General features: G+C 37.5%; 1 protein-coding gene across 2 annotated transcripts in view; it reads right to left on the minus strand.

The window, feature by feature from the left end:
- The window catches only part of LOC126471527 (solute carrier family 22 member 7-like), a 211014-nt gene that overhangs the window by 88000 nt on the left and 96015 nt on the right, over positions 1-26999 (minus strand). For both annotated transcript variants that reach the window (XM_050099753.1, XM_050099752.1), the window contains exons 5-6: positions 10790-10958; positions 4681-4902 (exon numbers count right to left, since the gene is read on the minus strand). In XM_050099753.1, coding sequence (XP_049955710.1) covers positions 4681-4902; positions 10790-10958 — 391 coding nt within the window. The remainder of the gene's footprint in view (positions 1-4680; positions 4903-10789; positions 10959-26999) is intronic.

Below are 26999 nucleotides of genomic sequence, written 5' to 3' on the forward strand. Positions count from 1 at the left end.
GCTTCCAGACAAACACCCTACCTTGGACTTCCAGCATGTGAATTGAATGTAAATTATGTTCCTGGACATAATCTAATTTTGTGTTATGTAAATATCATTTACTCAAAATGGTTCAAATGGCTCTGAGCACTATGGGACTCAACTGCTGAGGTCATTAGTCCCCTAGAACTTAGAACTAGTTAAACCTAACTAACCTAAGGACATCACAAACATCCATGCCCGAGGCAGGATTCGAACCTGCGACCGTAGCGGTCTTGCGGTTCCAGACTGCAGCGCCTTTAACCGCACGGCCACAATATCATTTACTATTTAGGCTAAATCATCTGACAGAGAGATATAGCTGAAATGCTTAATGGCAGTTAAATGAAGTTGTTTGACATGTTTTGAACTCTGGTAGGCTATTGTAAAGGTAGAATGTCGCATTTGAGATAGGTCCTAATAACATCAACCTGTCTACTCATACTGCTGCTCATCAGCTCTTGCTTACATGAAAAACTATGGGCCATATAAATAAAACATAAAGGAATGACAAATGGCTATCTAGGCTAACAACCCCACTGTTGGTATTGCCATGGAAGAACTTGACAAAGTACTTAGGAATTCAAAAAAATGTTGAATGACCATTTTAGGTGATGTGGGAATGGAACAGATTAAACCTTCAGGCCCAAAGGAAGTTCATTACATCTATTAGTTGATTTGTGTATGAGTGATGAACATTTGAGTCCAGATGCACACACAGGAATTTACAGCTGTTTGCTTTCATCACTGTTATCCCACATACATTGTTTGTACATGAGTGCTGTGAGCTGCCAGTCACAAATATTAGCAGCTGGGATTTGCTTACAGTGATCTTTAGTCCTTGAGAATGGAAATACATCTTGACTGTAATACACCATTAGTTTCTGAAAATTCCACATCCTCACAGTCTTTACCATAGAACAAAGCCCAGATATCATCAGTATAATTTACACTGTGTTAGTTAAAGGGAGAAACAATGCCATTGATGTAAGCTAGAAAAAGGAATGGGCCAAGAATTGAGCCTTATGAGGTTCCTTGTATCACTGCTTCACTTCTAGATTTGAAAGCTAAAATCTTATCATTTTAATATGTAAGTTCAGTACACTGTTCCTGATACGTTGTTAGGAGGGCCTAGACGTTTAATTGGCACATCATTTATATTCTACAGCCACAGACTTTTTAAGATAAGTCCATAGTTTACAGAGCCAATAGCTTTCTTCAAGTCTAGAAATATTCCAGCAGTGTGCATACACATTTCTATGTTACTGTACACTTCATGGAAGAAACTGGTAATAGCAGTAGTCATGCTTAAGTCTTTCCTGAACCCATGCAGTGATTCAGTAGGCATTTAGTGTCTGGACAAGAAGGCTGTGAGTTAGGACAGGATAATTGTTTCAAATATTTTACTGAAGGTGGGTTGATATTAGTCTCCCTTACTTCCCTTCTTATGGACTGGCTGAATTACACTTATTTTTAAGGCCTTTGATTATGAGTTTTCACTAATAATACAATTAATGTGTTGTATCATGGTATTTTTGCCTGTCTTATACATATTTCACACAAGATGGTTAATTTTGTCATGGCTGGCCCTTCCAAGGGTGATATCAGTTATGAATAAATTATGTCTATCCCAGAAGTCTTGTTTTGGCTAAGGTCTCTGTCAAATTCATTTCACAGCATCATTTCTCTCATCTCGTCTTCATCTAATTCCTCTTCTCTGCCAATAACATTTCACTCAGCCTTGTTTCTCTCATCTAGACTTAAAATATATTCCTTCTACTTTTCAGATTTTCCTTCTTTCTTTAGTGCTGGTTTGCCATATGAGCTCTTGATATTCATATAGCTGCTTTTCTTTTCTCCAGAGGTCTCTTTAATTTTCCTATAGGTGGTGTATATCTTTCCCATTGTTATGTGCATCTACAGCCTTGCATCTGTTCTCTAATATTCCCACTTGAACATTTTGCACTTTCTGTCACTCTCATGTTTTACGTGTCTGTATTCCCTTTTGCCTCCTTCATTTGGTGTAGTTCTATATTTTCTTCTGTTGTCAATTAAATTAAATACCTTCTGTGGTATGCAGAGATTTCTAGTAGGCTTTTCCTTTTTACCTACATTATCTTCAACAACTTTCCCTATTTCATGTCTCAAAGCTACCCATTTATTTTCTATTGCATTCCTTTCCCCCGTTTTGGTCCAGTTTGTCTGATGCTCCCTCTGATACTCTCAAAAACCTCTGATTCCTTCAGTTTATCCTAAATTACTTAGATATATGCAATGTTTTCACATTCAGTCTGCAGTTTACAAGCAATAAATTGAAGCCAGGATCCACATCTGCCAATGGAAATACTTTACAGTTTAAAATCTGATTCTGAAATCTCTGTCTTACCATACTTTAATTAATCTGAAACCTTCCAGTGTCTGCAAGTCTCTTCAACATACATACTATTCTTTCCTGATTCTTAAACCACGCATTAGAAATGATTAAATTATGCTATGTGCTAAATTTTATCAAGTGGCTTCCTCTGCCATTCCTTTTCCCCAGTCAGTGTTCTCCTGCTACTTGTCCTTCTGTTCCTTTTACTACTACTGAATTAAAGTCATCCATCACAATTAAATTTTTGTCTCCCTTAACTATATGTATAATTTTCTTTGTGTCATAATACATTCTTTCAGTCTCTTAGTCATCGACAGAGCTAGTTGGCATATAAATCTGTACTACTATGATGGGTCTTGGAGTCTTGTCTGTCTTAGCTATTGTAATGTGTTCATTACACTGTTCACAGTTGCTTACATGCACTTCTATTTTCTTGTTCATTAACAGGTATACTCCTGCAATTCTTTTTATTGTTATATAACCCTTTACTAACCTTACTAAAAGTCCTGTACTTTCTGCCACTGCTTTTTACTAATTCCCACTACATCTGACTTCAACCTATCCATTTCACTTTTCAGATTCTCTAACTTACCTATCCTGTTACTGGATTTAACATTCCCCACTCCAACCTGTTGAATGCCAGTTTTGTTTTTCCTGATGATGACATCCTTGTGAGTAGCACCACCGGGAGTTCTGAATGGGAAGTGAATTTACTTATGGAATATTTCATCCAAGAGGATACCATCATCATTACAATACAGCAGAGATGCATGTCATCATGAAAAAGAAAGAGCAGCTGTAGTTTCCCTCAATTTCAGCTATTCACAGTACCAACACAGCAAGGCCATTTTGGCTTATGGTGCAAGGCCAGATCAGTCAATCATCTGTGTTGTTGCCACTGAAGCTAATGAGTAAGCTGCTTGCCCTCTTCAGGAACCACATGTTAGTCTGGCTTCACCACTGATACCTCTCCACTGTAGTTTCATCTACAATACAGTTCTTTTTAGTGTTTAGCCATGCAGGCCTCCCCACCTTGGCAAGGTCCATCTGTATTTCAGAGGGCTGGCAGAGCCTGCTGTAATACATAAAATCTGTCAAAAATGGACATTTCACTACATGGTTTGACTCAAAGTGAACATATTATTCTTAGATCCTAGATTAGTTGCCATTTTTCTTATTCCATTTTTAACACCATATCATTTAACAAGAATAAAGATATTACATGCACTGTTTCGTTGGTTTTGCTTCATTTTGTCAGTGTCTTGCACTATTATTCACTGTATGAAAGTGTGTAAGATCACTTTTTTTGAAGATGTATGGTTAAATTATTTTCTATAAAGCAAATTAGATAAGATTTTGGAAGATATATGGTTCAAGAATTTGCTATGAAGCTTTCATAGAAACAGTTAATTGATTTTAGTATTTTATCCATCCTCAGCAACTGTAATTGTATATGATGAAATAATAATCAACCAGTTGCACAAAAGAAATTTAATTTCTTCACCAGTTTCAGGCAGATAGTGCCCTACACCAGTAAAGAAATTAAATTTCTTGTATGCAACTGGTTGTTATTGTCCATTGATGTTTTTCTTATGCAGTATGTTGTGTATTTGGAAAAACTTGTATAATCAGCAAACAATTCTATCTTTACGTATATGCGTAAAAGAACTGGTTGATCATTAGTTAAGAAATAAAAATGAATGGTTTGATGATTTAATGTCAAGGAATTCTTTGCTAAATATTTTCTCATTTTTTAACTGATAGTGTTACACTTGTACCTTCTTTGGTCATGGCTTTCAGATCTTGCACCTAACACATGGAAAAATAAATTCTGATGGCAAATTCATAATTTCAGGATCAATACATATTACTGCAACTACCTACAGTAGAAGAAAAGAACTGTACCAGTACATCCATTAATGTAACACTTTGATTGATTTCTTAATGGGCCCAATGACAGGGGTCAGTTAGTAATTAATTTTAGTTCTTTTTCAAGCACCACTGGTTTTATAGGTACATGTACAGCCTTGTGAACTGTAGTTATAACCCACCCACTCCAATCCATCCCATGGAAATCTGTCAATCACAAAGTTATTATACTCAGGTTCTAACAATAAATTTATCTGTGTACAATGCACAAACTTTAAGCATTTCTTTTATGCTTTACTATTTTTGCAGCAATTTAAGACACATATCCTGTTATAATTTTTAGAGTTCCATTTGTATATTCCCATTTATATATTCATAAGTTAGGAAATTATAACTCAAAGTACCAAAGTTCAACATACCGGCTCCAAATGAGAAGCAGTGTATTCTTTAATAGAATTTTATTCAAAAATATAGTCTTCAAACTAAGTTTTCCTGTTGTTTGTTTAGACAGATTCTTCAGTTTGATGAGAGTATCATCTGGCAATACCCTACCATTTGTCGTAGCAACACCCCGAAGCACTTTAAGAGCCCTTTCTGGATGCCCCTTGGCAACACACCAACGTGGAGACTCAGGTAGATACCTATAAAAAATTACGTTATAGTATTTTTGGATTCTTTGGGGTACAAGTATGTATTAATCATTACACAGAACTAGAAATGCCATAAGGGTTCTGAGAATCAATTAAATCAATGAAATAAGCATTTATGAAAAGTATTTAACAAAAGAGTGTGCTAATATATGTTCATTAGTTGTTTTTTCCAATTATAAATGCCTAGTATCATATGCAATGTTATTATGACTCAGAATTACTTTAATACCATATATTCTGTCAAAAAGAAACAGCTTTTTATAAAAAAACATGCAAAGTATACAGCTGCATTAATTAGTGAATACCAGATACTAAGTGCTGTTAACTGTTAAACAGATAAGATTACCAGTATCAATAATAAAGTATTATTGAAGCAGTAGTTTTCCTTTTGCTCTTTCAATACATTCCTTAAAAAATAGCATAATTAAATTTTGCCACCTTATTATATTCTGTCACAGATATTAAACTTGGTTTATCAGATTGTTTATTTTGATAATAGCTTATTTCCATAACTTTCTACTTGTAGCTCATTCTAATGTTAATTTTTGACTGCACTTTTCTCACAAGGAACCCACTGAGTGCATGGTCACAAAAGGCCAGTGATGTTTATAACATTTGATGCCCCACATATTGTCTACCATGCAATCACAATATTGGCTGCTAATGGCAACATGGGACAGGACAGGAGGCATCCAGTAGTCAGCACAGCATGAGCCTTTGGAGCATAGTTGAACCGCTTGGTTGATGAGTAACTAGCTACAGTGTTAGTGGTGTTGATACAAAGCAGACAAATGGTAACATTACACAAAGCAGTCATTGCCTTATATCTACAACAACAGTTGCCAAAGTTGGCATTTCATCGGAAAGGAATTCCAGGAATTTCTCAGAGTGAAAAAGAAATGGCAGCTTAAATATTAGCATTTCTGCAAGGTAAGTCAGTGGAATTTGTAGTGTTATATACACTTTACTGTGCAGACAATGTACATGAGAAGTACAGTGATCATTATACGTGCTTAACAAGTAGAAGTGATAATGAAACAGGTGTTAAGCCATGTAGTTCAGCATCCTTATTGGGCAGGGTGCCGCAATTCATGTCTCCAGTGAAACATAGTGAAGGACAATCATTGTCTAAGGTACGGGTTCTACACACAGTTTTGTACATGGAAGATCATCCATAGCATCATATAAGAACAATTAAGAACATATTTTGAATAAATTTGCAGCAATACAACTATGTAGTGTATAAGAAAAACTATGAATATTCAAGAAAGGACAAGGCACACTTGTTACAAAAACGGGTTTTGGCGCATTTCATGGATGTTTGATGCAGTTTACAGGAGGTGACCTGCTACATTATGCATGTCAGACTTCAGATGACATAGATTATAGAGATTTCAAGGAAAGGAGTGGATGGTTATGTAACTTCAAACAGTGCTATAGAATTGGAAGATGTAAGATAATGAAATTTCAAACAAAGCATCATCTTTATGATGCACAGCAAACTGCGGAATCAGCCCAAAAATTTGTAGATGAGATAAACAAACTTATCCCATCATTCATTAAGGAAGTTGTCTTCAACTCTGAGGTATCAGCCTTTGAAGAGGAAATGCATACGAATGGAAACCTGGAAATTAGAGGTACCAAGAGAGTTGTACCAAGATCAGCAGTGCCATAACACATTCATATACAATTATGCCAAGTGTTAGCCTGGATGTTAAATTGACTGAAAAGTAATTTATTGTGCTGCAAGAAGATGGATGTGTTCTTCCTTCTATGATTCTTTCTTGTGTGCGTGATCTTGCAGGGGGACTACGGAATATTTATTTCACAGTAAGCAAGTGTGGGAAAATGGGCAAAAAGATCAATTATGGTAAGGGCACTGCTTTTGTCCAATAGCTGGTTAAAATAACTTGCTTTTGTCTGGTTTCTGATCTATGTATAAAAATAATACTCCTTTATAGCAAAATACCCCCCTGAAAAGTGTGTGTCATCGCAGTTCATAATAACATAATAACTGGAACTGCTGGACAAATTCAGCCTCTGGATGTTTGTTTTCTCTGTGCCTATAAAAAATATTATTGGACTATCTGCAGCTACACCTTAAAAGACAGCCAGTTTCATGATAAGCTCCAAGACAGACTGTTTGGTATTCAGTTGCATGCCATTACATTCCATCAGTTCTCATCACCCTGTTACATCAATATGATTTTGTACACATTCTTTAAGAGTGGATGCCTGGTTGAACATTCTGCATGACTGGTAGCTCCCAAGGAATTTGCCTTTGATCTTGATGGTATGAACCTCTATGGTCATTGTGGTGTGCTATTTTTCATTCAGTGTTCATGGTGCAAGATGATGGTTTGTTTTGAACACTTCTTGAATGTCGATGCTGTACATTTTGTGAAGTGTAATACATACGTCCCATAGAAGGTTGATCTCTGCACATCCCAGACACTCATTTTCTGTTGCCTTTCTAATGGAAATGGTGAGTCATTAGCAGCTAATATTTTTCCTGTCATAATTGTTAACAGGACTCTTTCAAATGAACCTTCCTAAAGATTGAACTTGCAACTTCCCATTCAAGTAGTTCCTTGTCAGTTTGCTTCTCATCACTAACATTTCAGCAAAAAATTTTCCAGCTATTTAACACAATAATAAAAAGCTCTGATTGGTTACAAGCTTTTTGTAGTGGAAGCAATGCAAGACATATGGTCATTTTTTTTTAAATGTGTGACATCTTCATTAAAGTTCAGACAGTAAAATGTGATAGTAAATGTTTTGTAAACTATTGCCATTACTGAGTTTATTTATGTCCAGTTTTATGCCCTTATAATTTTCTCCTTAACATAACTGAACAAGATTTAGCATGGGACTATATATTTGTCTCAATTCTGTTTTCATCTTGAACATTTCATAAAATTCACCCTGCAGATTGGTGGTCTAGAATGTGAGAGGTTGCTAACACACAAGTTGTTAGAATAGATTTTTTGGCATACTTGAATATTACTACCAAAGCAGTACATTACATCAGTTAGTGGCAGCCAATAGCACACCCACGTGAGCCAAATGCCTGAAGTCAAAGATTTTTCTGTGCATAGTAGTTGCTGGAAATCTAGAAAATGCCAAAGAAATTAAGATGACTGGAAGAAAAGAAAGGCAGAAGTATGGAGAAACTTGGACTACACTACATGAGTGCAAAAAGTAACATATCCACTCCAGCAAAGAAAGAAGACAGTAGCTACAATTTCTCTGTGAAGTCTTTGAAAGCTAACCTCAGCTGGTGTAAAAATCACACACTTATAGTGAGTAATAAGGACAATCTCTTTACTGAGTTTTATAAACTAAGAAACTAAAATCTGCAAACTGCTTCTTTGTGCCATCTTGCATGTGGTACAGCAGGGTGCACAGAACAAGTGCTGATTTTGACAGTGGAAGTCAAAAAAATCTATTGAATACATATTGTGAATTTTCTTTCAGTGACATTTATGCTAAAGGAAATTGTGATATTTTAGCAATATTCTGGCAGTATTTATCTACTACCTGAGGAGTCCAAAATACACTAATATCTGACATTCATCATGAAATGCCTAATGACATTGATTATTCTGATGGCAAGTCTCATAATTCACAAACATTAGAAAGCAGAGAAGCTGTAACAGCCTGTAAATTTTCTCCTCATGTTGATCGAAGAGGGAAGCATGGCAAACAAAAGTCAAAGTTTATCAGTTTCAAAAATGAACATAAAGCATAGTTTCTTGAGCAAGATGATGATCTTTAATAGTTCTGTGTGGTTAGCCTCAGCTGAATGGCCATTACAAAGTTAGTGACTGATGATCAGTTGTGATACACAAATGCACAAAATTTGTTTATGGAACAGAAGCATTTATTGTCTGTTGAAGTCTTTCAAGAAACTGAGAGCTCTGAGTTTATGTGTTGTTTCTGCAAGTACGCTCTCAACTGCATGAGCAAGATGGAAGAGCAAAGTGAAGAACAGTATAAAGACTCAGTTATAATAGCAATTTCCATTATTTTTAAAGTCCTGGGGGCAGGTCAGCTATAGCATTCAAATAGTATCATCATTTTATAGCATATTGCCTACAAGCTGAGCTCTAGAAGGATGCCCTTTGTTAGCACTAAGAAGAATAGAACCACCAATAGCATCAGTATACAGCAGAACAATAGGTCACAGCTTCACTTCCCTGTTTCTTTGATCCACCAAAATAGTGTTCTCAATAATAAGAGAGTTTATGTGCCCATCATTGATTATTTCTGTCTGCATTAGTAATACAGAATGTAGTTTAATAGGTGCAAATAAAAATCAATCTAATCATGAGCATGATGCTCTAGAAGTTTTATGTCCAAATCTGTAGTTGTTTCACATTCCATATTTGGCTTTATTTGTCACATTTTAAATAAGTCACACTGCTAAGATACTGCCTCACCTTTAGTTCTATTGAAGGGGAGATCATAATTGAACACACAACTGTGAGAATTCCAAGAGTTAAACAATGTCCAGTGTATCAGCTGTATGTTTATCAGAAGTGTCAATTTGAGTGGAGTATCCTTCCTTCAATAGGAATACTTAGAGGTTATGTTCAACATTGTCTCAGACATAAGTCTGTCTTCAGGATGTGACTAATTGATGCCCTAACTGTTCCATTCAATCTAAATACAATAAGACTAAGGATGATTTTCTCTTTACTAGCAACTATTCCCTATGGTACTGATAGGGATTTCAAATCCCAAAGAGAGATAGTTATATGTATAGATACAACTTTATTCCATAGAATCACAGTGAGGAGATCCTCAAGGATGTAGAACATGTCACTAATACACTCACTACATACTTACAAAAGAGCAAATGAGTTAATGTTCCTTCCATAGGTGCTAAATGAAATGGTTCTCAAGGTTATGAACGATCAAATTTTGGTATAAAACACTAGTAAGGCACTGAGCGGACTAATCAATAAGTACAAAAAGCTATGGATGGAGTTTACATTATGTCTCCCACATAAAGGAAGAGGGCATGTATTAAAATTATTGCGAGGAATTAAACATTTGTGAATTAATAAATCTGGGAAACCCTATGCCTCAATGAAATTTTAGATTATATTTCCAAGAAGGGAGCCAGTAGTTACAATGATCTGGCATTTTCAGTAAGCACTGTTAACTAGACAACTCATACCAACAGTAGATGCTAGAGTGCCGTGGCCTGATAAATGCAGACCCAATTGAAGAAAACTGCCTATAATTGCTAACTTGTCTACTTCTGATTTTATATAACGAGGAACTCACATTCACAACTGATGCAGAAAATCTTGCTGTCTTTTGATGACAATTTTTATCTTGCAGACTGTATGCAGTGCCAAGTGATTAACACCTGTTAAGGCTGATGATGATGCTGAACTGAAAATACACAGATAACTGTAGTTGTAACAGGACAGATTTCTGTGTGTGTGTGTGTGTGTGTGTGTGTGTGTGTGTGTGTGTGTGTGTGTGTGTGTGTGTGTGTGTCTATATATATATAGTAACAACTCATTGGGGAAGGAATGGTGAATATTGTTAATGTGTAAGTACTCGACTCCTCGTTCCTTTCCCTTTCATAACAGTATTTCTAATTCTAACAGCCATTTCACAGTTTAATGCTTATTGTGGGATAAATTTTATGACAGAAATTTGTATTATTTAGTGAAAACCTGCTCCAGTTGCCATTAAAAACTCTGTTGAGTCCACTACTAGTTTTGGCTTTCCTATTAGGCTACTTTCAAGTGGAAAAGATGAAGAAACAAAGCTTACATATGAATAATTTCAGTATAGAGCACACAGAGAAACTAATAAAAGAAACTTGTCTTTTAATACTACCAGATTTTAATATTACCTGATAAAAAATAAAGGAATGGCACACAATACTGCTGCTACCAGCGTAAAGTAAACCCAGTTTCTCAAAATCCAGGCTATCAGTATTATACTAATAGTTCCCATGGCAAAACAGAGAGACAACCTAAAATTATTGGCTGATCGATGCCTGATGCCACACAACTCTATTCCTGAAATGAAAAAAGCAGAAGACATCAATGTTGAGTGAAACAAAATATTTAAAGCTACACTGTTATAATGTCAAGTTGAACACATATATTTCAAAAAACGACACAACACATGTAAGCCACAGAGCAACTTGACAAAGCAAGACATGTGAACACGGTAACATTCAAGTCAGCACTGAATCCAAGTCTGGCGGCCGCTGGCTGCCTGGCCACTTAGGTGGCACAGCTGCTGCATGGCTGGCGGGCAGTGCCACATATAGAGGATACACGTAACTGCGCGGCGGATCTTTGAAAGATGGGTGAGTCACAACATAAACGAAATATTTATGGAGCAGACCTGACAGTAGCTAAAATAATGTGATTGTGTGATTAAATTACAAGCTCAAACATATTTGACAATAATGCAGTTGAATGTTCTTTGTTATTTTTTCTAACTGATTACATATTTTTAAAGCTTCAGTTTATCAGGACCTGACTTTGTAGTGTAGATTCACACTGTTGTAAGTGCTGCCATCATCTGATTCACTTCCAACTTTGTGACCATTACAAACAGTAAACAACCAGTTGTGCTCCAGTTGTAGACCAGTAAGCAGCTACCTGCAGCAGCAGCATGTAATTTCTATACTGCATTTAATTATTAACTTTTTTATGTACCCAGCTGGGGCCCATACGATGTCGTGAACATGTTCAGAAATGTTCCTAACACAGCTGGTGTAATAACTTGTGCCACTTGTCTGTCTGTGACAGTCTGATGAACTGTGTCTGGTTGGTAGCAAAATGGGTTACACTTGCTACCAAAATTGCCCAGAGAGTCAGCACTCATTACATATCGTTCATGTACATAAGGATGTTCCCAACACAGCTGGTGCAATAACTTGTGCCATTGTGTCTGTCTGTAACAGTCTCATAAACAGTGTCTTGTTGGTAGCAAAATGAGTTACACTTGCCACCCAAATTGTCCAGAGGGTCAGCACTCATTATATATTTTTCATGTACATGAGGGTCATTGTTGGCACCAACAGCACAGTACAGAAGAGTGTCACTTTCGTATTCCACAGAAAATGTAGAGTTTTCCAGATGATTTGGAGAACTGCACTCAGAGTTCACCAGAATTGTAATTGTGTGATGGCTCTATTGTTAGCATGTAAGTCATGAGATAAAGCATGCAGAGTAATCCACGGTAGATGCTGATATTCATTGTGACATCACCAATGTGGGGAAGATCCACATGGGAATACTTGTACTGGAACAATGTAGGGATTAATTGCATTTATTGCTGGTATCACAATACACTGGAGACTGCATGCACACACAGCTATTGTTCAGGGTGAACTGCTAGCCTAAGATAGTGCCCTTGCGGAGCTCTGCCACATGGTCCAAAGAGTTTGCTAAGGCAGTCAGTGTTGAGCCACCATGAGGGAATCCCTATGAAAGCAGAAAATTGTTTCATAATATAGTTCCTATAATTTCAGTGATTTCCTGGTTATCCAGTCAATAGCTAAACAGACTTGCTCCTTTGATCTCTGTAATTTCATGTCCACTACTTTTGCTACCTCTCCTGTTATAAGGTAAAATACACTGAAGAGCCAAAGAAACTGGTGCACCTGTCTAATACCATGTAGGGCCCCCACGAACATAGAGAAGTGCTGCAACATGATGTGGCATGAACTCAACTAGTGCTGCAGGGCTGCCCATACATCCGTAAGAGTTCAAGGAGTGGAGAGCTCTTCTGAATAGCATGTTGCAAGGCATCCCAGATATGATCAATGATGCTCATGTCTGGGGAGTTTGGCAGCCAGCAGAAGTGTTTAAACTCAGAAGAGTGTTCATGGAGAAATTATGTAGCAATTCTGGATGTGTAGGGTGTTGCATTGTCTTGTTGGAATTGTCCCATTGGAATGCACAATGGGCACAAATGGATGCATGTGATCGAAGAGTATGCTTATGTATGTGTCACTTGTAAGAGTCATATCTAGATGTATCAGGGATCCCATATCACTCCAACTGCCCATGCTCCACACCATTACAGAGCCTTCACCAGCCTGAACAGCCACTGCTGACATGCAGTGTCAATGGATTCACGAGGTTGTCTCCATTCCAGTACACAGCCATCCACTTAATACAATTTGAAATGAGACTCGTCTTACCAAGCAACATGTTTCCAGTCATCAACAGTCCAATGCTGGTGCTGATGGGCCCAGGCAAGGTGTAAAGCTTTGTGTCGTCCAGTCATCAAGGGTACACGAGTGGGCCTCTGGCTCCAAAATCCCATATTGATGATGTTTCATTGAATCGTTTGCACGCTGACACTTGTTGATGGCCCAGCATTGATATCTGCAGCAGTTTGCAGAAGGGTTGCACTTCTGTCACATTGAATGATTCTCTTCAGGCATCATTGCTTCTGTTCTTACAGGTTCTTTTTCCAGCCATAGTGATGTCAGAGATTTGATATTTTACCATACTCCTGATATTCACAGCACACTCATGAAATGGTCATATGGGAAAATCCCCACATCATCGCTATCTCAGATATGCTGTGTGCCATAACTTTTGCATTGTCTGTAACACCACATTCAAACTGAATTAAATCTTGATAACCTGACATTGTAGCAACAGTAACTGATCTAACAACTGTGCCAGACACTTGTTGTTTTATATAGGCATTTCCAACCTTAGTGCTGTATTCTGCCTGTTTTCATACCACTGTATTTGAAAACGTATGCCTATACCAGTTTATTTGGCTCTTCAGTGTATAATAACAGATTTTGATTTTATTCATATGCATTTCTATAACCAGTTCTGCAGAACAATACTTCAATCAGTCCTTGCTCAGCAATCAAAATGTGGTCATCTCCATGTCATTAGTAATTGTTCAGTTGGTAAGAGTCACCCAAAAAAGTGATCATTTCTGTTTTATTTGTTTCATTACTATTATTTAATTTGTTAATAATGCTGAAATTCTGTGAAAATGAACATTTACACACATGAGAAATTATTGCTTTATTAAACATGATCCACTACATACCATAGCTTTACAGAGACTACACACATGCATTCTGCCAACCTCTGAATACAAAATTCAAGCTCCAGTTATTAAAAATCCATCAGTGCTCTCCATTATTTAATAACTTGCAAATTCCAGTATTATTGTTGAAAGCATTTGTGTAATAATACTGAAGTTGTAATAGAAAATAATGGTTTTGTTAGTATGCCAGCAAGTTTTTCTTCAGTGTCTGCTTTTGAAACTGCAGTTTCACCAGCACTGGCTAATTCATGAATAAAGAAATGCCTTTTATGAATATGTTTTGCTGTTCCATGAAACTCAAGATTCTGGACAAGCCAGATGGAAGCCTTATTGTCAATCTGTAAACTTGATGTTTCTTTCAACTGGGACAATTCTGTACAAATTCTTGATCCAGACAATTTCTTGAGCAGCTTCACTAGCAGCCACAACCTCAGCTCCAGTTGTGGATGTGGCAATAAAGAATGCCATTCACTGCTCCAGAATACATATGCCCTAGATACCAACTGAGAACACCTGCCGTAGAGTGCTCTGCGGCAACTACACTACCGCGTTCAACATCACTGTAACATCTAAAATCACCTTTTTAGAACCATTTTTGTAAAAATCATGTAGTTTCCTATGCCTCCCAGGTACTGATAATCCTTTTAACTCCAACTACAGCACCATCTGTTGGATTTTCAAGATTTCTTGATACAACACTAACAACATATGCCAATCAGGTGTGTTCCACACATCAGAAACATTAGTGCTCCAACTGTCTGGCTGTATGGAAATTCAGAGTTATGAGGAGTTTCTTCTGCGTCATTATCCTTTGTAACAGGAGTAAATACACCCTTAAGGTTACTCATGTTGGAGCATACTAATTTCTTGTCTGTGTAATGATTTTGAGTTACATATACAGGTCCATCTTCTTGTCAGTCAGTTTCCAGACCTAAGAAAAATGACGCAGGCATAAAAGTATTTTTGAACTCTGTAGTTGATATTAATTTACTCTGTGGTTATTTATCTTGTGCCGCAAGAACAGAGAATAGATTCTTTTGAATCTGTGGCACACACCACACATCTGCCCTAGTAATTTTGTACCATTTTACTGTAGCTGCAGCATCCATTGCATCTTTTCTGATTGGGTCAGTTACCAGTACATCACTGATAGCTGTAGTTACTAAGTTTTTTGTTAAATAAGACTATAAACTCTATTTATATCTGTGTTAGCTAGGTTTGGAGGTTTGTCATCAGCTGCTCACTTTCTGCACTCTTTAATTGTGTGGTTTGGTTTCCTACAGTACTTACTTGTTAATTTATGTTTAATCTTTCTCTCTGAGATTACTGCCTTGATGAATCTTTAGTGAGGCTTTTTGTTTACTAAAATCCTTCTCCTTTGTCCTCAAATATTTCTCATAAGCACAGAATTGATTTTTCAGATTTTCAGTTGTTCTACAATCTCTAGAAATTAGCATCCAACTAGATTTGAACTAAAAATAGTCTTCCGTTAGTGTACCTAATACTTCACAAATCAAAAACAAATCAGGTATTTCTGGATTATTTACAATATTTTTAGCCACTACCAATTTCAGTTTGCTCCACATATATTTCAGTTTTGAAATATGAGATGTACCATTTTCAGGAGCCTTTTGTAAAAATATCCCCAGTCCACTCCCCCTCTCTGAAAGATATTTAATAAACTCACTACGCACCTCATGGCAAAAAGAATACCAATCCAAGACACACACATCATTCACACTCTCATGCACACAAAAACATATAGAAGAATGATAACTTGAATGGTACATTAGAAAAACAACATCCTGCAGGGCCAGTCTAGATTGCTTGAGCCAGGTACCCTTCCTACTGGACCTTTAAACATTACCACTACAGCACTGCCATGTGTACAGAGCCCTCATTTGAGATGCAGAAACTCTTGTTTGTTTCACCAATATGCCATACTGGCTTAGACGATATAACTGTAATTATCTTATAGTCACCACTATATCCTCAGCCACTGCATCCACTACCGGATGACCATTCAATTCAATTTTTAGGTCCATGCCTAGAAACGAACTACAAATGCATAAAATTAAGTTCTGCAAATGAAAAAATTCAAATGGCAAATCAACAGCTCCAAAACCAAAAACAAATTGGTAGCCAATAACTACCAAAACTAACACAACTTGCTGACAAGCCAACAACAACAACAATAACATCTGAAGATACCAAGTACTAAATAGGGAAAATTCCAATGCCCGACTAACATCAGTCACAAACAGATTAGGGAAACAAATATTCAACACTAGCACTGCATCAGCAGTTCTTCCAACATGCCCTCCAAAAACAAGATCCACTTCAAAGATGCTGTGCCACAATGATTTTACTCAACAAGACACAGTAACCGCACAGATAAAAGCCGATGGGTGGTATTGCAGCTGCTGGTTGACACTGTGTTAACAACAATTGGATAGTGAAAATGTTCTATAAATATGGTGCCACAGCCATGCTAAGTATAGGATACTGAACTGAAATACATTAACGATTGAAATCATTATTGTAAGCCGATCATCAATATTTTATACATGTTGATAACTGTGAAAATATCACAACTCAGACAGTGTGTGATGGTTTGCCCTGCTTTGTTTATCTCTTCATTTTTTGTCCTTGGTGTCGACATCCTGGTTGAGAAAATAGGGGGTGGATATGTAGTACTGTCTTCTGTAAATGATGTAGCCGACAGATGCACAGCTGTGTTTCTCACTCTTTTGCTTTCACTTTTCACAACCCCCCCCCCCCCCCCAATAACACACAGTTATATATGGCCAGTGCACTATTGTTCTAATTTCCTATAAGCCTCATGAATAGTTAGCAGGCGAAAATCCACATACTGCTACAATAGTTTACTGTTGAACATCTACAAGCAGAAATAAGATAACCATATAGTTCACAATCCTTCAAATAAACTGAACAGTCACTGTCATTCTTTTAACACATGGCCTAATTGTGTAACACTTATTACACCGTTAAGTTGATGGATTGTTGTCATTCTGACCAACACAGGTTCCTCGTCTGAAATTTGGCTGTGAACTGACTCTCTCGTGACCAAAAACTGGGCCCTTATATATCATCACAATAGTAGGTGCTGAAACTACGCATTGTTTGATGTTTAATTTAAAGAAATTACAATTAAAATAACTCATTAAATTTACTGAATACATCAAAAAATTTGTTCTTTTTAATAGTTTCTTCTACTACAAGAGTTAAACCAAACTATTTGTTTCAATCATGAAATTAACAAATATAGTTATGCAAACAATACTTTTGACAAAATGTTAATTACTTTGGAATTAATGAAGGCCTGGTTTCACTAATATGTTTTTGTATATCACCAAATAGATCCTTTAAGAATGCTATTGTTTCATCTCTCAAATGTTTATAATTAGTACCATATAGAATTTATATTTGTTTATACATCAACAATAGAATTTAAATTACGAAAAAATTACTGATTTCACCCTATAACAAAAGATACTACCCAGGAATAGTCAAAATAAATTAGAAAATCAATTACATATCTAAAATTAACCACAAAATTAAATCTGGTGTTATATTCCCTTAAAACTGAGGGCCTACCTTTCTCTTTTATGAAAATGTAGATTATACTCACATATGTTACTGTTAATTAGTTAAAAGTGAAAAACCGAATTTAAGGAGGCAGATGGCAAAACAAGAGGGGAAGTAAAAAATATCCCAGCTTGCTTTGTCGCAAGTGTTGTGTTCGTCATTTAACAAATTGCCTAATAAAACCAGAAAACAGCAAGAAGCAATACACTAATAAGCAGCAACACTATGTCAGAGGAAAATATCAGGTTAGTATCACAATGCCGATTCCCACTAAACACCAACTGACTGTCATTTAATGTCATATCAATGTCAGGGTGTATTTAGAATGGATATTGTGTCTCATTATATAACATCAATTCACTTAGCCCAGAACTGAAGGTGAATACGATGTCATGAAATACCATCGCTGATACAAAAAGTCAGAATAGCTGTAGCATCTATAGTATCAGAACTGAGGAACTAACAATGTTATAGTTTATTAATGGCCAAAGCAACCTTCATAGCGGATATTCTTGATCAGTTTTTATAATAAATTGCTGAGCAGTGAAGCAACATTTCAGAACATCAACATTTATTTGTTAGTTCAAATATGTACTTACAAACACATCAAACAGTATTTATAAGGGAATACGTAGAGCCTGTTTACCTTATCCATTATTACATATTTACATGTTAGTAAATAACATGATAAACAACTGTAGTTTTCTCCTTCAATAGAGCTAACTTTTCATTTAATAAATGGTTATTTAATGAAAATTGTTTCATCAATTTATTTTGTTACTTATACACAGTTCTGGCGGCAGTTCTATTATGTTATCGTAAAATCTAATCCATTTTTCATTTTCAGATATCTGGCTTTGCTTATAAAAGAACTTGCAAAAGGAAAAATGTCCATCTCTTTATGAAATATCTACAATTTGTCATAAAAACAAAGAAAAATCATAACATACAGTTTAAGAAGACACAAAAGTGTATGTACACAACAGTAACAAGAGTGACAATGGGAAATAGGATGACCCAATGTTCACAGCCAACAGCACATTTTCCCCAAGCAATTTCACCATCAAAATCTTTCTGCTCAATAGCTCTGCATTTTATTTAATGTGTAGTGCTTAGAACTGCTGTTTGCATCATGCCAGGCATTTCTTTTGTGTTCCAAGAGCCACTTATGATAGTTAGATGTCCCAGTCAAGTGATCTCTCTTGTAGCAGCAGCAGCAGCATATCAGAGTACGGTGAACTGACACAAAGTCTGATAAAAGTGACTTATTTTAAATTTTGTCAGCGTTCTTTAGCATCAACTCCTATATTTTGTGCATGTTTGTGTATTTATCAGGCACAGTTCTGCACTTTAATAGCTATGTAGTGCATATAAACTGTTTGTACCATGCCACACATTTTTTGTGTTTCTAGCGCCATTCGTTGTAGTTAGACCCCCTAGTCGAATGATAGCTCTCATAGCAGCAACAGCAGCAGCAGAAGCTCTTTGGAGTACTCTGTGTTGACAGAGTTTCTCATAAAAAGCAAGATACTTTACATTTCATTAGTGTTCTTTAGCTTCTGGTCCTATATTTTGTGTGTGTTCATGTGTTTGACAGGCCATCTTTAGTATGGATATGAACTGTGATTGCTGTGGGCTGATGTGAGCCACGTTGGTGACCCTTTTCTCACAGCTCCAGATGGTGCTGATTTTGGTCACACAGCTTGAGGCTGTTGCAAATAGGCATCACTTTGTTGGGCCAGACAGAGTGATCCAAGGAACATCCAGCACAACCCATGACGTCCCTTGATTGGTCCACTACTGTGGCCACCCCTGGTACTGCCCTCAGTGAGGTTGATGCCGTGGTCAAGTGAGAGTCATTTCTGGGTGTGGGCAGCAGCAAAAGACTTTCTGAGCGACCAATCAGAGAGCCTCCTTGGTTTAGCTAACTAACAGGTTTCAGGAGCTATCTATGACTGATGAAGTCCCTGAGCCCAATGAAGTCACTTGCCCCACCCCAGAAGTATTCTCTCAGCCCGCAAGGTCTGGGTATTCACAAAGGGTGCAATTACAGGTGGTTGGGAGTTCCAACATTAAGTGCTTAGTGGGGCCCCTTAGAAATATGGCTGCGAAGCATGGAAAGAAATCCAGTGTGCACTCTGTGTTCATACTGGGAGGAATCAACCCAGATGTGGAGTGGGTGATTCCAGATGCCATGAAGAGCACAGAGTGCAGCCAACTTCAGGTGTTAGCTCATGTTGGTACTAATGATGTAAGCTGCTTTGGATTAAAAGAGATTCTCTCTGGTTTCAGGCAGTTAGCTAAAGTTATACAGACTGACAGTCTTACTTGCAAGATGAATGTGGAGCTCACTGTCTGTAGTATAGTCAACAGGACCAACTGTGATCCTTTGGCACAGAGCAAAGTGAAGGGTCTGAACCAGAGGCTCAGACAGTTCTGTGCCCATTGAGGGTGCAGATTTCTTCACTTGTGCCATAGGATGGTGGGTTTCTGGGTTCTGCTTAATAGGTCAGAAGTCCACTACATGCAGGAAGCAGCAACACGAGTAGTGGGGGCTGTGTGGATGGGATTGGAAAGTTTTTTAGGTTAGAGAGTCATGGGAAAGTGCAGAAAGGGCTTCAGCTTCGAAGGTTGCAGGACGACCACAGGAAGACGATAGACATAGGAACAATCAATATTGTAGTTGTAAAATGTCGTAGCTGAACAGTCAAAGAAAACGTGAGTGTCATTTCAAACAGGTACTCCACTTATACAATTAAAGTTGGTTGTGACTTCAATCTACCCTCAATATGTTGGTGAAAACACATGTTTAAAGTCAGTGGTAGGCATGAAATGTGTTGTCCAAAATCGTACTGAATGCCCACTCACAAAATTTTTTTGAGGAACTAATTCAGGAGCCCACTCAAAGTGTAAATGGTTGTGAAAACATATTTGACCCCTTAGCAACTATTAATCCTGACCAAATAGGGAGCATCATGACAGGTACAGGGATTAGTGAGCACAAGATTGTTGTAGCCAATGGCAATTGAGAGCTATATACCAAATAAATTAATAGGATATGGTACCAATCCCCCATAGCACACAAAATGTGTCAGAACACTATTACAGAAGCATCAAAAACAGCACACCAAGATTAAAAGAATACAAAATCCCCAAAATTGGCAAAGTTTTACAGTAACTATAAATTTTGCTTTTAAGAGTTCCACAGTGAAGCTCTGTCTAGAAATCTGGCAGAAAATCCAAAAAGATTCTGGTTGTATATAAGGCACACAAGTAGCAAGATGCAATCAATCCCTTCACTGCACAATAATAATGGTGATGTTATTGATGACAGTGTGACTAAAGCAGAGTTACAACATACAGTTTTCCAAAATTCCCTTTCAAAAGAAGACATAGTAAATATTCCAGAATTTGTATCCAGAACTACCATCAAAATGAGTAACTTAGAAGTAGATATCCTTGGTGTACCGAAGCAGCTTAAAACACTTAAGAAAGGCAAGGTCCCCAGTCCAGATTAAATACCAGTCAAGATATCCTTGGTATACCGAAGCAGCTTAAAACACTTAAGAAAGGCAAGGTCCCCATTCGAGATTATATACCAGTCAAGTTCCTTTCAGAGTATGCTGATACAATAGCTTCATACTTTGCAATCATATAAAACCAGCAGCTCATAGGAAGACATGAACCCAAAGATTGGGAAGTTGCACAAGTCACACCAATACCTAAGAACGAAAATAGAAGTAATCCACTGACTTACAGACCCATATCACTAACATTGATTTGCAGTAGGATTTTGGAACATATACTGTGCTTAAACATTATGAATCACTGTAAAGGAAACAATTTATTGAAAGATAATGGACACAGATTGAGAAAATATTGTACTTGTGAAACACAACTAGCTCTTTATTTTTTCAAAGTAATGAATGCTATCAACAATGGACATCAAATTGGTTCCATACTTTTAGATTCCCAGAAGGCATTTAATTCCATTCATCAGCAGGAACTTCTAATTAAACTGCATGCATGTGGGGTCTCATCTCAATTGTATGACTATATTTGTGATTTCCCATTAGAAAGGTCATAATTTGTAATAACTGATGGAAAGTCTTGGAGTAAAACAAAAGTAATATCTGGTGTTCCCCAATGAACTGTTATAGGCCCTCTGTTGTTCCTGATCTACATAAACTATCAAGGAGACAATAACACTCGTATATAGTATGCAGATGATGTTGTCATTTACCATCATTTAAAGTCATGAAATGATCAAATTGAATTAAAAAATGATTTAGATAACATATCTGAGTGGTGAAAAAGTGGCAATTAACTCTAAATCATGAGAAATGTGGTCATCCACATGAGCACTAAAATAATATACTAAATTTCAGTTGCACAATAAATCATACAGATCTAAAGACTATAAGCTTGACTAAAAACTTATGGATTACAATTATGAATAATGTAAAGTGGAACAATCACATAGACAACGTTATGGAGGAAGGAAACCAAAGACTGTGAGTTATTGATAGGATACTTAGAAAATGTAATGAGTCTACTAAAGAGATTGTTTACTCTATGCTTGTTCACCCTCTTCTGGAGTATGGCTGCACAGTGTCAGATCCGCATAAGATAGGATTGATGGAGGACACCAAGAAAGTTCAAAGAAGGGCATCTCATTTTGTATGATTGTGAAATAGGGTTGAGAGTGCCACAGATATGATACATGAATTTGGGGTGGCAGTCATTAAAACAAAGGCATTTTTCTCTGTGGCCAGATGTTCTCACAAAATTTCAACCACCAACTTTCTCCTCAGAGTGTGAAAATACTTTGTTTGTGCCAACCTGCATAGGGAGAAATGAATATCATAATAAAATAAGAGAAATCAGAGCTTACACAGGAAGATTTAAGTGGTTTTTTTTCCTGCTACCTGTCTGAGAGTGGAATGGTAGAGTAGTAGCTTAAAGATGGCTTGATGAACCATTTGCCAGGCACTTAAATTGTGAATTGCAGAGTAATTGTATGGATGTAGATTTATATGGGAAGCCTTGATAGTGACATGATGTGTCGTGACATTCACATAGGTCATCAACAGCATGGAAAGTCATATCATATCACTGTTCTTATTTCTTGGGAAGTAAGTTTGGATGGAGACCTCGGTGAAGGGAGATGGGTTGCCATCTGCTAAAATTCGAAGTTGACCTTATTCCTATTATACTAGTAGATTTGATAAATTTGTTTCATCTTAATATTTATTTAATTATTTCATTCTCTTTTCATGATAAGCTGCAAATGTTCTATGAAAACTTGGAATCTTCTTCCATTGAGTATCCTCCTGTAAGCAAGGCCAGATATATGAAAATGAGAAATGATTCAGGTTTTACAATAACGGAACACAGTTGCCACCTATAGTGTGTATAAATGAGAACATAATTGAAGAAGCTGTAGAAGTTTTCCTCTGTATAGTGTAAGGGAATTCACCAATATAACTGTATACAAGTATCAGAGGTTAAAAATTTATTTATGACTGCACAATACACATATCACTCAGTGTGAACTGCCTGCCCAATGTGCAGTCGCTCCACACCTTCATCAGCCATGTCAGATAGTGACCTTCTTTGCCTCAATGTGCACACAGAGCCCCCACCCCCTTGCTCCCTTGGAGTACAGAGCATTGGAGGGCGTGGTATGAAGTAGGCATTTGCAGGTGTGAGGGTTGTCAATTGACATCACTGGTTGTTGCACAGATATTGAGTACATTTGGAACAGCAAGAACTGTGGCGGAAGCCCATGTAGTCAACTGTAGCGAGAGGCAGAGGGGTCCAGCATTGGTTATTCCACTGGTGATCATGGTGTTGAGTCATCTGTGGTTGGCAGGTGGTTGAGTTGTGTAGCTGAAGCTGGCGAGCTACTTGGAATAGTAACTGGCAGAGTGATCACGAGTTCACCTGCCAAGGAGAGGCATGAAGACACCTCCATGCAATTCACTGTTGTTGGTAGGTGTAAGGTGTTAATTATCATTGTAATCATGATATCCAGGTCTTTAAAACATTACTGAAAAAAATATTAAATCTAACAACTACAGACAGCAGTAATAGTTTTTTCAAAGTTGATGTATGTACACCTACAATGTCAGGACATGAGTACCTCCAATGTAAAAAGCCTTTGTAAATTACGTACTATGTAAATAAAAATAAATATGATTGCTTGCAAATGTACTGATGAAGGCAATGAAGTTGAAATAAGTTTATATGCAAAATAAAATATCAAGCAGTGTACCGCGCGCTAATTCTCTGAATTCTTTTACTATACCGTACTTTATTAAATTCTATTTTTGTATTTGCATGACTGTGGACATGACTAAATTTTTAATTTTGTAATTGTAATTATACTGATTTTATTTTTATTTAATGGCCACTGACTATCGCTGATAATGGGTGGGGATCTTGCTACATATGTGATGGAATCCGTGTGTTATGAAACAGATGTTCTTCACACCTTCCTAGAGCTGTTCATGTCCATGCCACCATCTCCAGCAATCAGCTTGGGTATTTAATTTTCTAGTTATATTGCAGTTATGGCACTGTTATTCTTGTGTTTATTTTTTACATACTCTCTAATAACTTTGCTATTACTCCATTTATACACCGATGGGGCAAAAGTCCTGAAATGGTGTTTGTGTAGAGCTGTCAGCACTGACAGACAAGCAAAACCATGCAAAATAATGGTAGAAATCAATGTGGGACTCACGATGAATGTATGTGATAGGACAGTGTGGTGAAATCTGGCATTTGTGGGCTATGGGAGGAGACAACAAACGTGAGTGCCTGTGCTAATCACCTTCAGCACCCCTACTAGACTCATAGTCATATCAGTTGGACCCTAGATGACTGAAAAACCTTCGCCTGGTCAGATGAGTCTCAGTTTCAGTTTTTAAGAGCTGGTAGCAGGGTTTGAGTGTGGCATAGCCTCCACGAAGCCATGGGCCCAAGTTTTCAACAAGGCACTGTGCAATCTGGTGGTGTTGCCATAATGGTGTGGGCCATGTTTACACGGAATGGACTAGGTCCTCCGGTCCAATTGAAATGATCATTGACTGGAAATGGTTATGTTCACCTACTTGGAGACCATTTGCAGCCATTCCTGGACTTCATGTTCCCAAACAACAACAGAATTTTTATAGATGACAATGCATCATGTCATCAGGTCACAACTGTTTGCAACTGGTTTGAAGAACATTCTGGACAATTTGAGTGAATTATTTAGGCACCCATATCACTTGGCATGGGACATAATTGAGAGGTCATTTCATGCACAAAATCCTGCACTGGCAATGCTTTCTTAATTCTGGACAGCTATAGTGACAGTATGGCTCAATATTTCTGCAGGGGACTTGCAACAACGTGTGGAGTCCATGCCTCACTGAGTTGCTGCACTATGCCAAGCAAAAGGAGGTCCAACATGTCATTAGGAGGTATCTTGTGACTTTTGTCACCTCAGTGTACAGTAATGGTCTGAAGTTGATCAAACACTGATTGAAACCAGTCACCATTTTTAACATAAAATTATAGTATGCATTCTAGACTGCTTTTATTATAGAAAATTTTAATATTGTTTTGTAACTGCCATTATTTCTAAGAACTATGTTTCAGACTATTTTATTTGAATGGGAACTACAAAACCTCACGTCCATCTCTGGAGCCACTGGTTATGGAATGAACAGATAAAACTAAGATGATGAAGTATGAAGGTAATAGGGAATGGCAGGATGAAGTACAAAAGATTGACCTATTAATCTACATACAAAGAGTGAGCAAATAAGTGGGCAAAATGCTCTGCAGAGCAGGTATCAAGCCAATTTCCCAAAGTGTCAACAAAATAGATAATGTTCATGGGTCACATCAAATTATATACCGCTGGAGTCTACGAAATTGGCTGTAAGTGTGGACTAGCTTATGTAGCGGAGATGGGAGAACCAATCAGCACAAAGAATATCTGGCTGAACATGAACAATAAATTCATTTGAGGCATGCCACCATACCAGTAGTGGCAGAACACCAGGATGAGTGTGATTAACCAATAATATTTTGAGAAGCCCATGTATTGGTAAAACAGCCACTTACCTTGAGGAGGAAGATTAGAGATGCAGTAGAAAAAGCTTAGCAACCCCCCAACATGACCAGAAAAGATGGATGCATACTTCCAGTGTAACAGTGCTATGGGGCAACAGAATTTGCTAAGCAACTCACATAGACATGTGGGCGACCACAGCAGCTGTATGTACACAGAGTACTTGCACACCTTAGTTGGCACCAGGCAGCAAGTAACCAGCACTATGTCACAACTGCCACCTGTTTCTGATTCGCCTATTTCCACCAGTGGCAAGAAACAAACTCAACACCAATAAATGATGTCTATTTCCACCAGTGACAAGCCATAAAACAAACACCAATAAAGGATATCTAACATAGCTCCTCCTCATTCTCAACACTGTATCAGATTACAAAAACAGTTTCTTCCACTAGTTTATAAGAACTTAACTTTTTCTCATTCAGCAGTCAGTACAACACCCTGAGAAAGGCCATTTGCAATGATGGCTGAAATGCTAGAGTATTTTCCTTGTTGAAAGTGTGGTCACATATCCCAACGAATTTTACTGAAAGTGACAGTGGTTGCAGAAGCTTATGCTTACATTGTTTGATGTGTTTGTACAGGGTGTTTCAAAAATGACTGGTATATTTGAAACGGCAATAAAAACTAAACGAGCAGCGATAGAAATACACCGTTTGTTGCAATATGCTTGGGACAACAGTACATTTTCAGGTGGACAAACTTTCGAAATTACAGTAGTTACAATTTTCAACAACAGATGGCGCTGCAAGTGATGTGAAAGATATAGAAGACAACGCAGTCTGTGGGTGCGCCATTCTGTACGTCGTCTTTCTGCTGTAAGCGTGTGCTGTTCACAACGTGCAAGTGTGCTGTAGACAACATGGTTTATTCCTTAGAACAGAGGATTTTTCTGGTGTTGGAATTCCACCGCCTAGAACACAGTGTTGTTGCAACAAGACGAAGTTTTCTACAGAGGTTTAATGTAACCAAAGGAGCGAAAAGCGATACAATAAAGGATCTGTTTGAAAAATTTCAACGGACTGGGAACGTGACGGATGAACGTGCTGGAAAGGTAGGGTGACCGCGTACGGCAACCACAGAGGGCAACGCGCAGCTAGTGCAGCAGGTGATCCAACAGCGGCCTCGGGTTTCCGTTCGCCGTGTTGCAGCTGCAGTCCAAATGACCCCAACGTCCACATATCATCTCATGCGCCAGAGTTTACACCTCTATCCATACAAAATTCAAACGCGGCAACCCCTCAGCGCCGCTACCATTGCTGCACGAGAGACATTCGCTAAC

The sequence above is a fragment of the Schistocerca serialis genome, chromosome 3 (genome assembly GCF_023864345.2).
Source record: "Schistocerca serialis cubense isolate TAMUIC-IGC-003099 chromosome 3, iqSchSeri2.2, whole genome shotgun sequence".
In the NCBI taxonomy this organism is placed as follows: Eukaryota; Metazoa; Arthropoda; class Insecta; order Orthoptera; family Acrididae; genus Schistocerca; species Schistocerca serialis.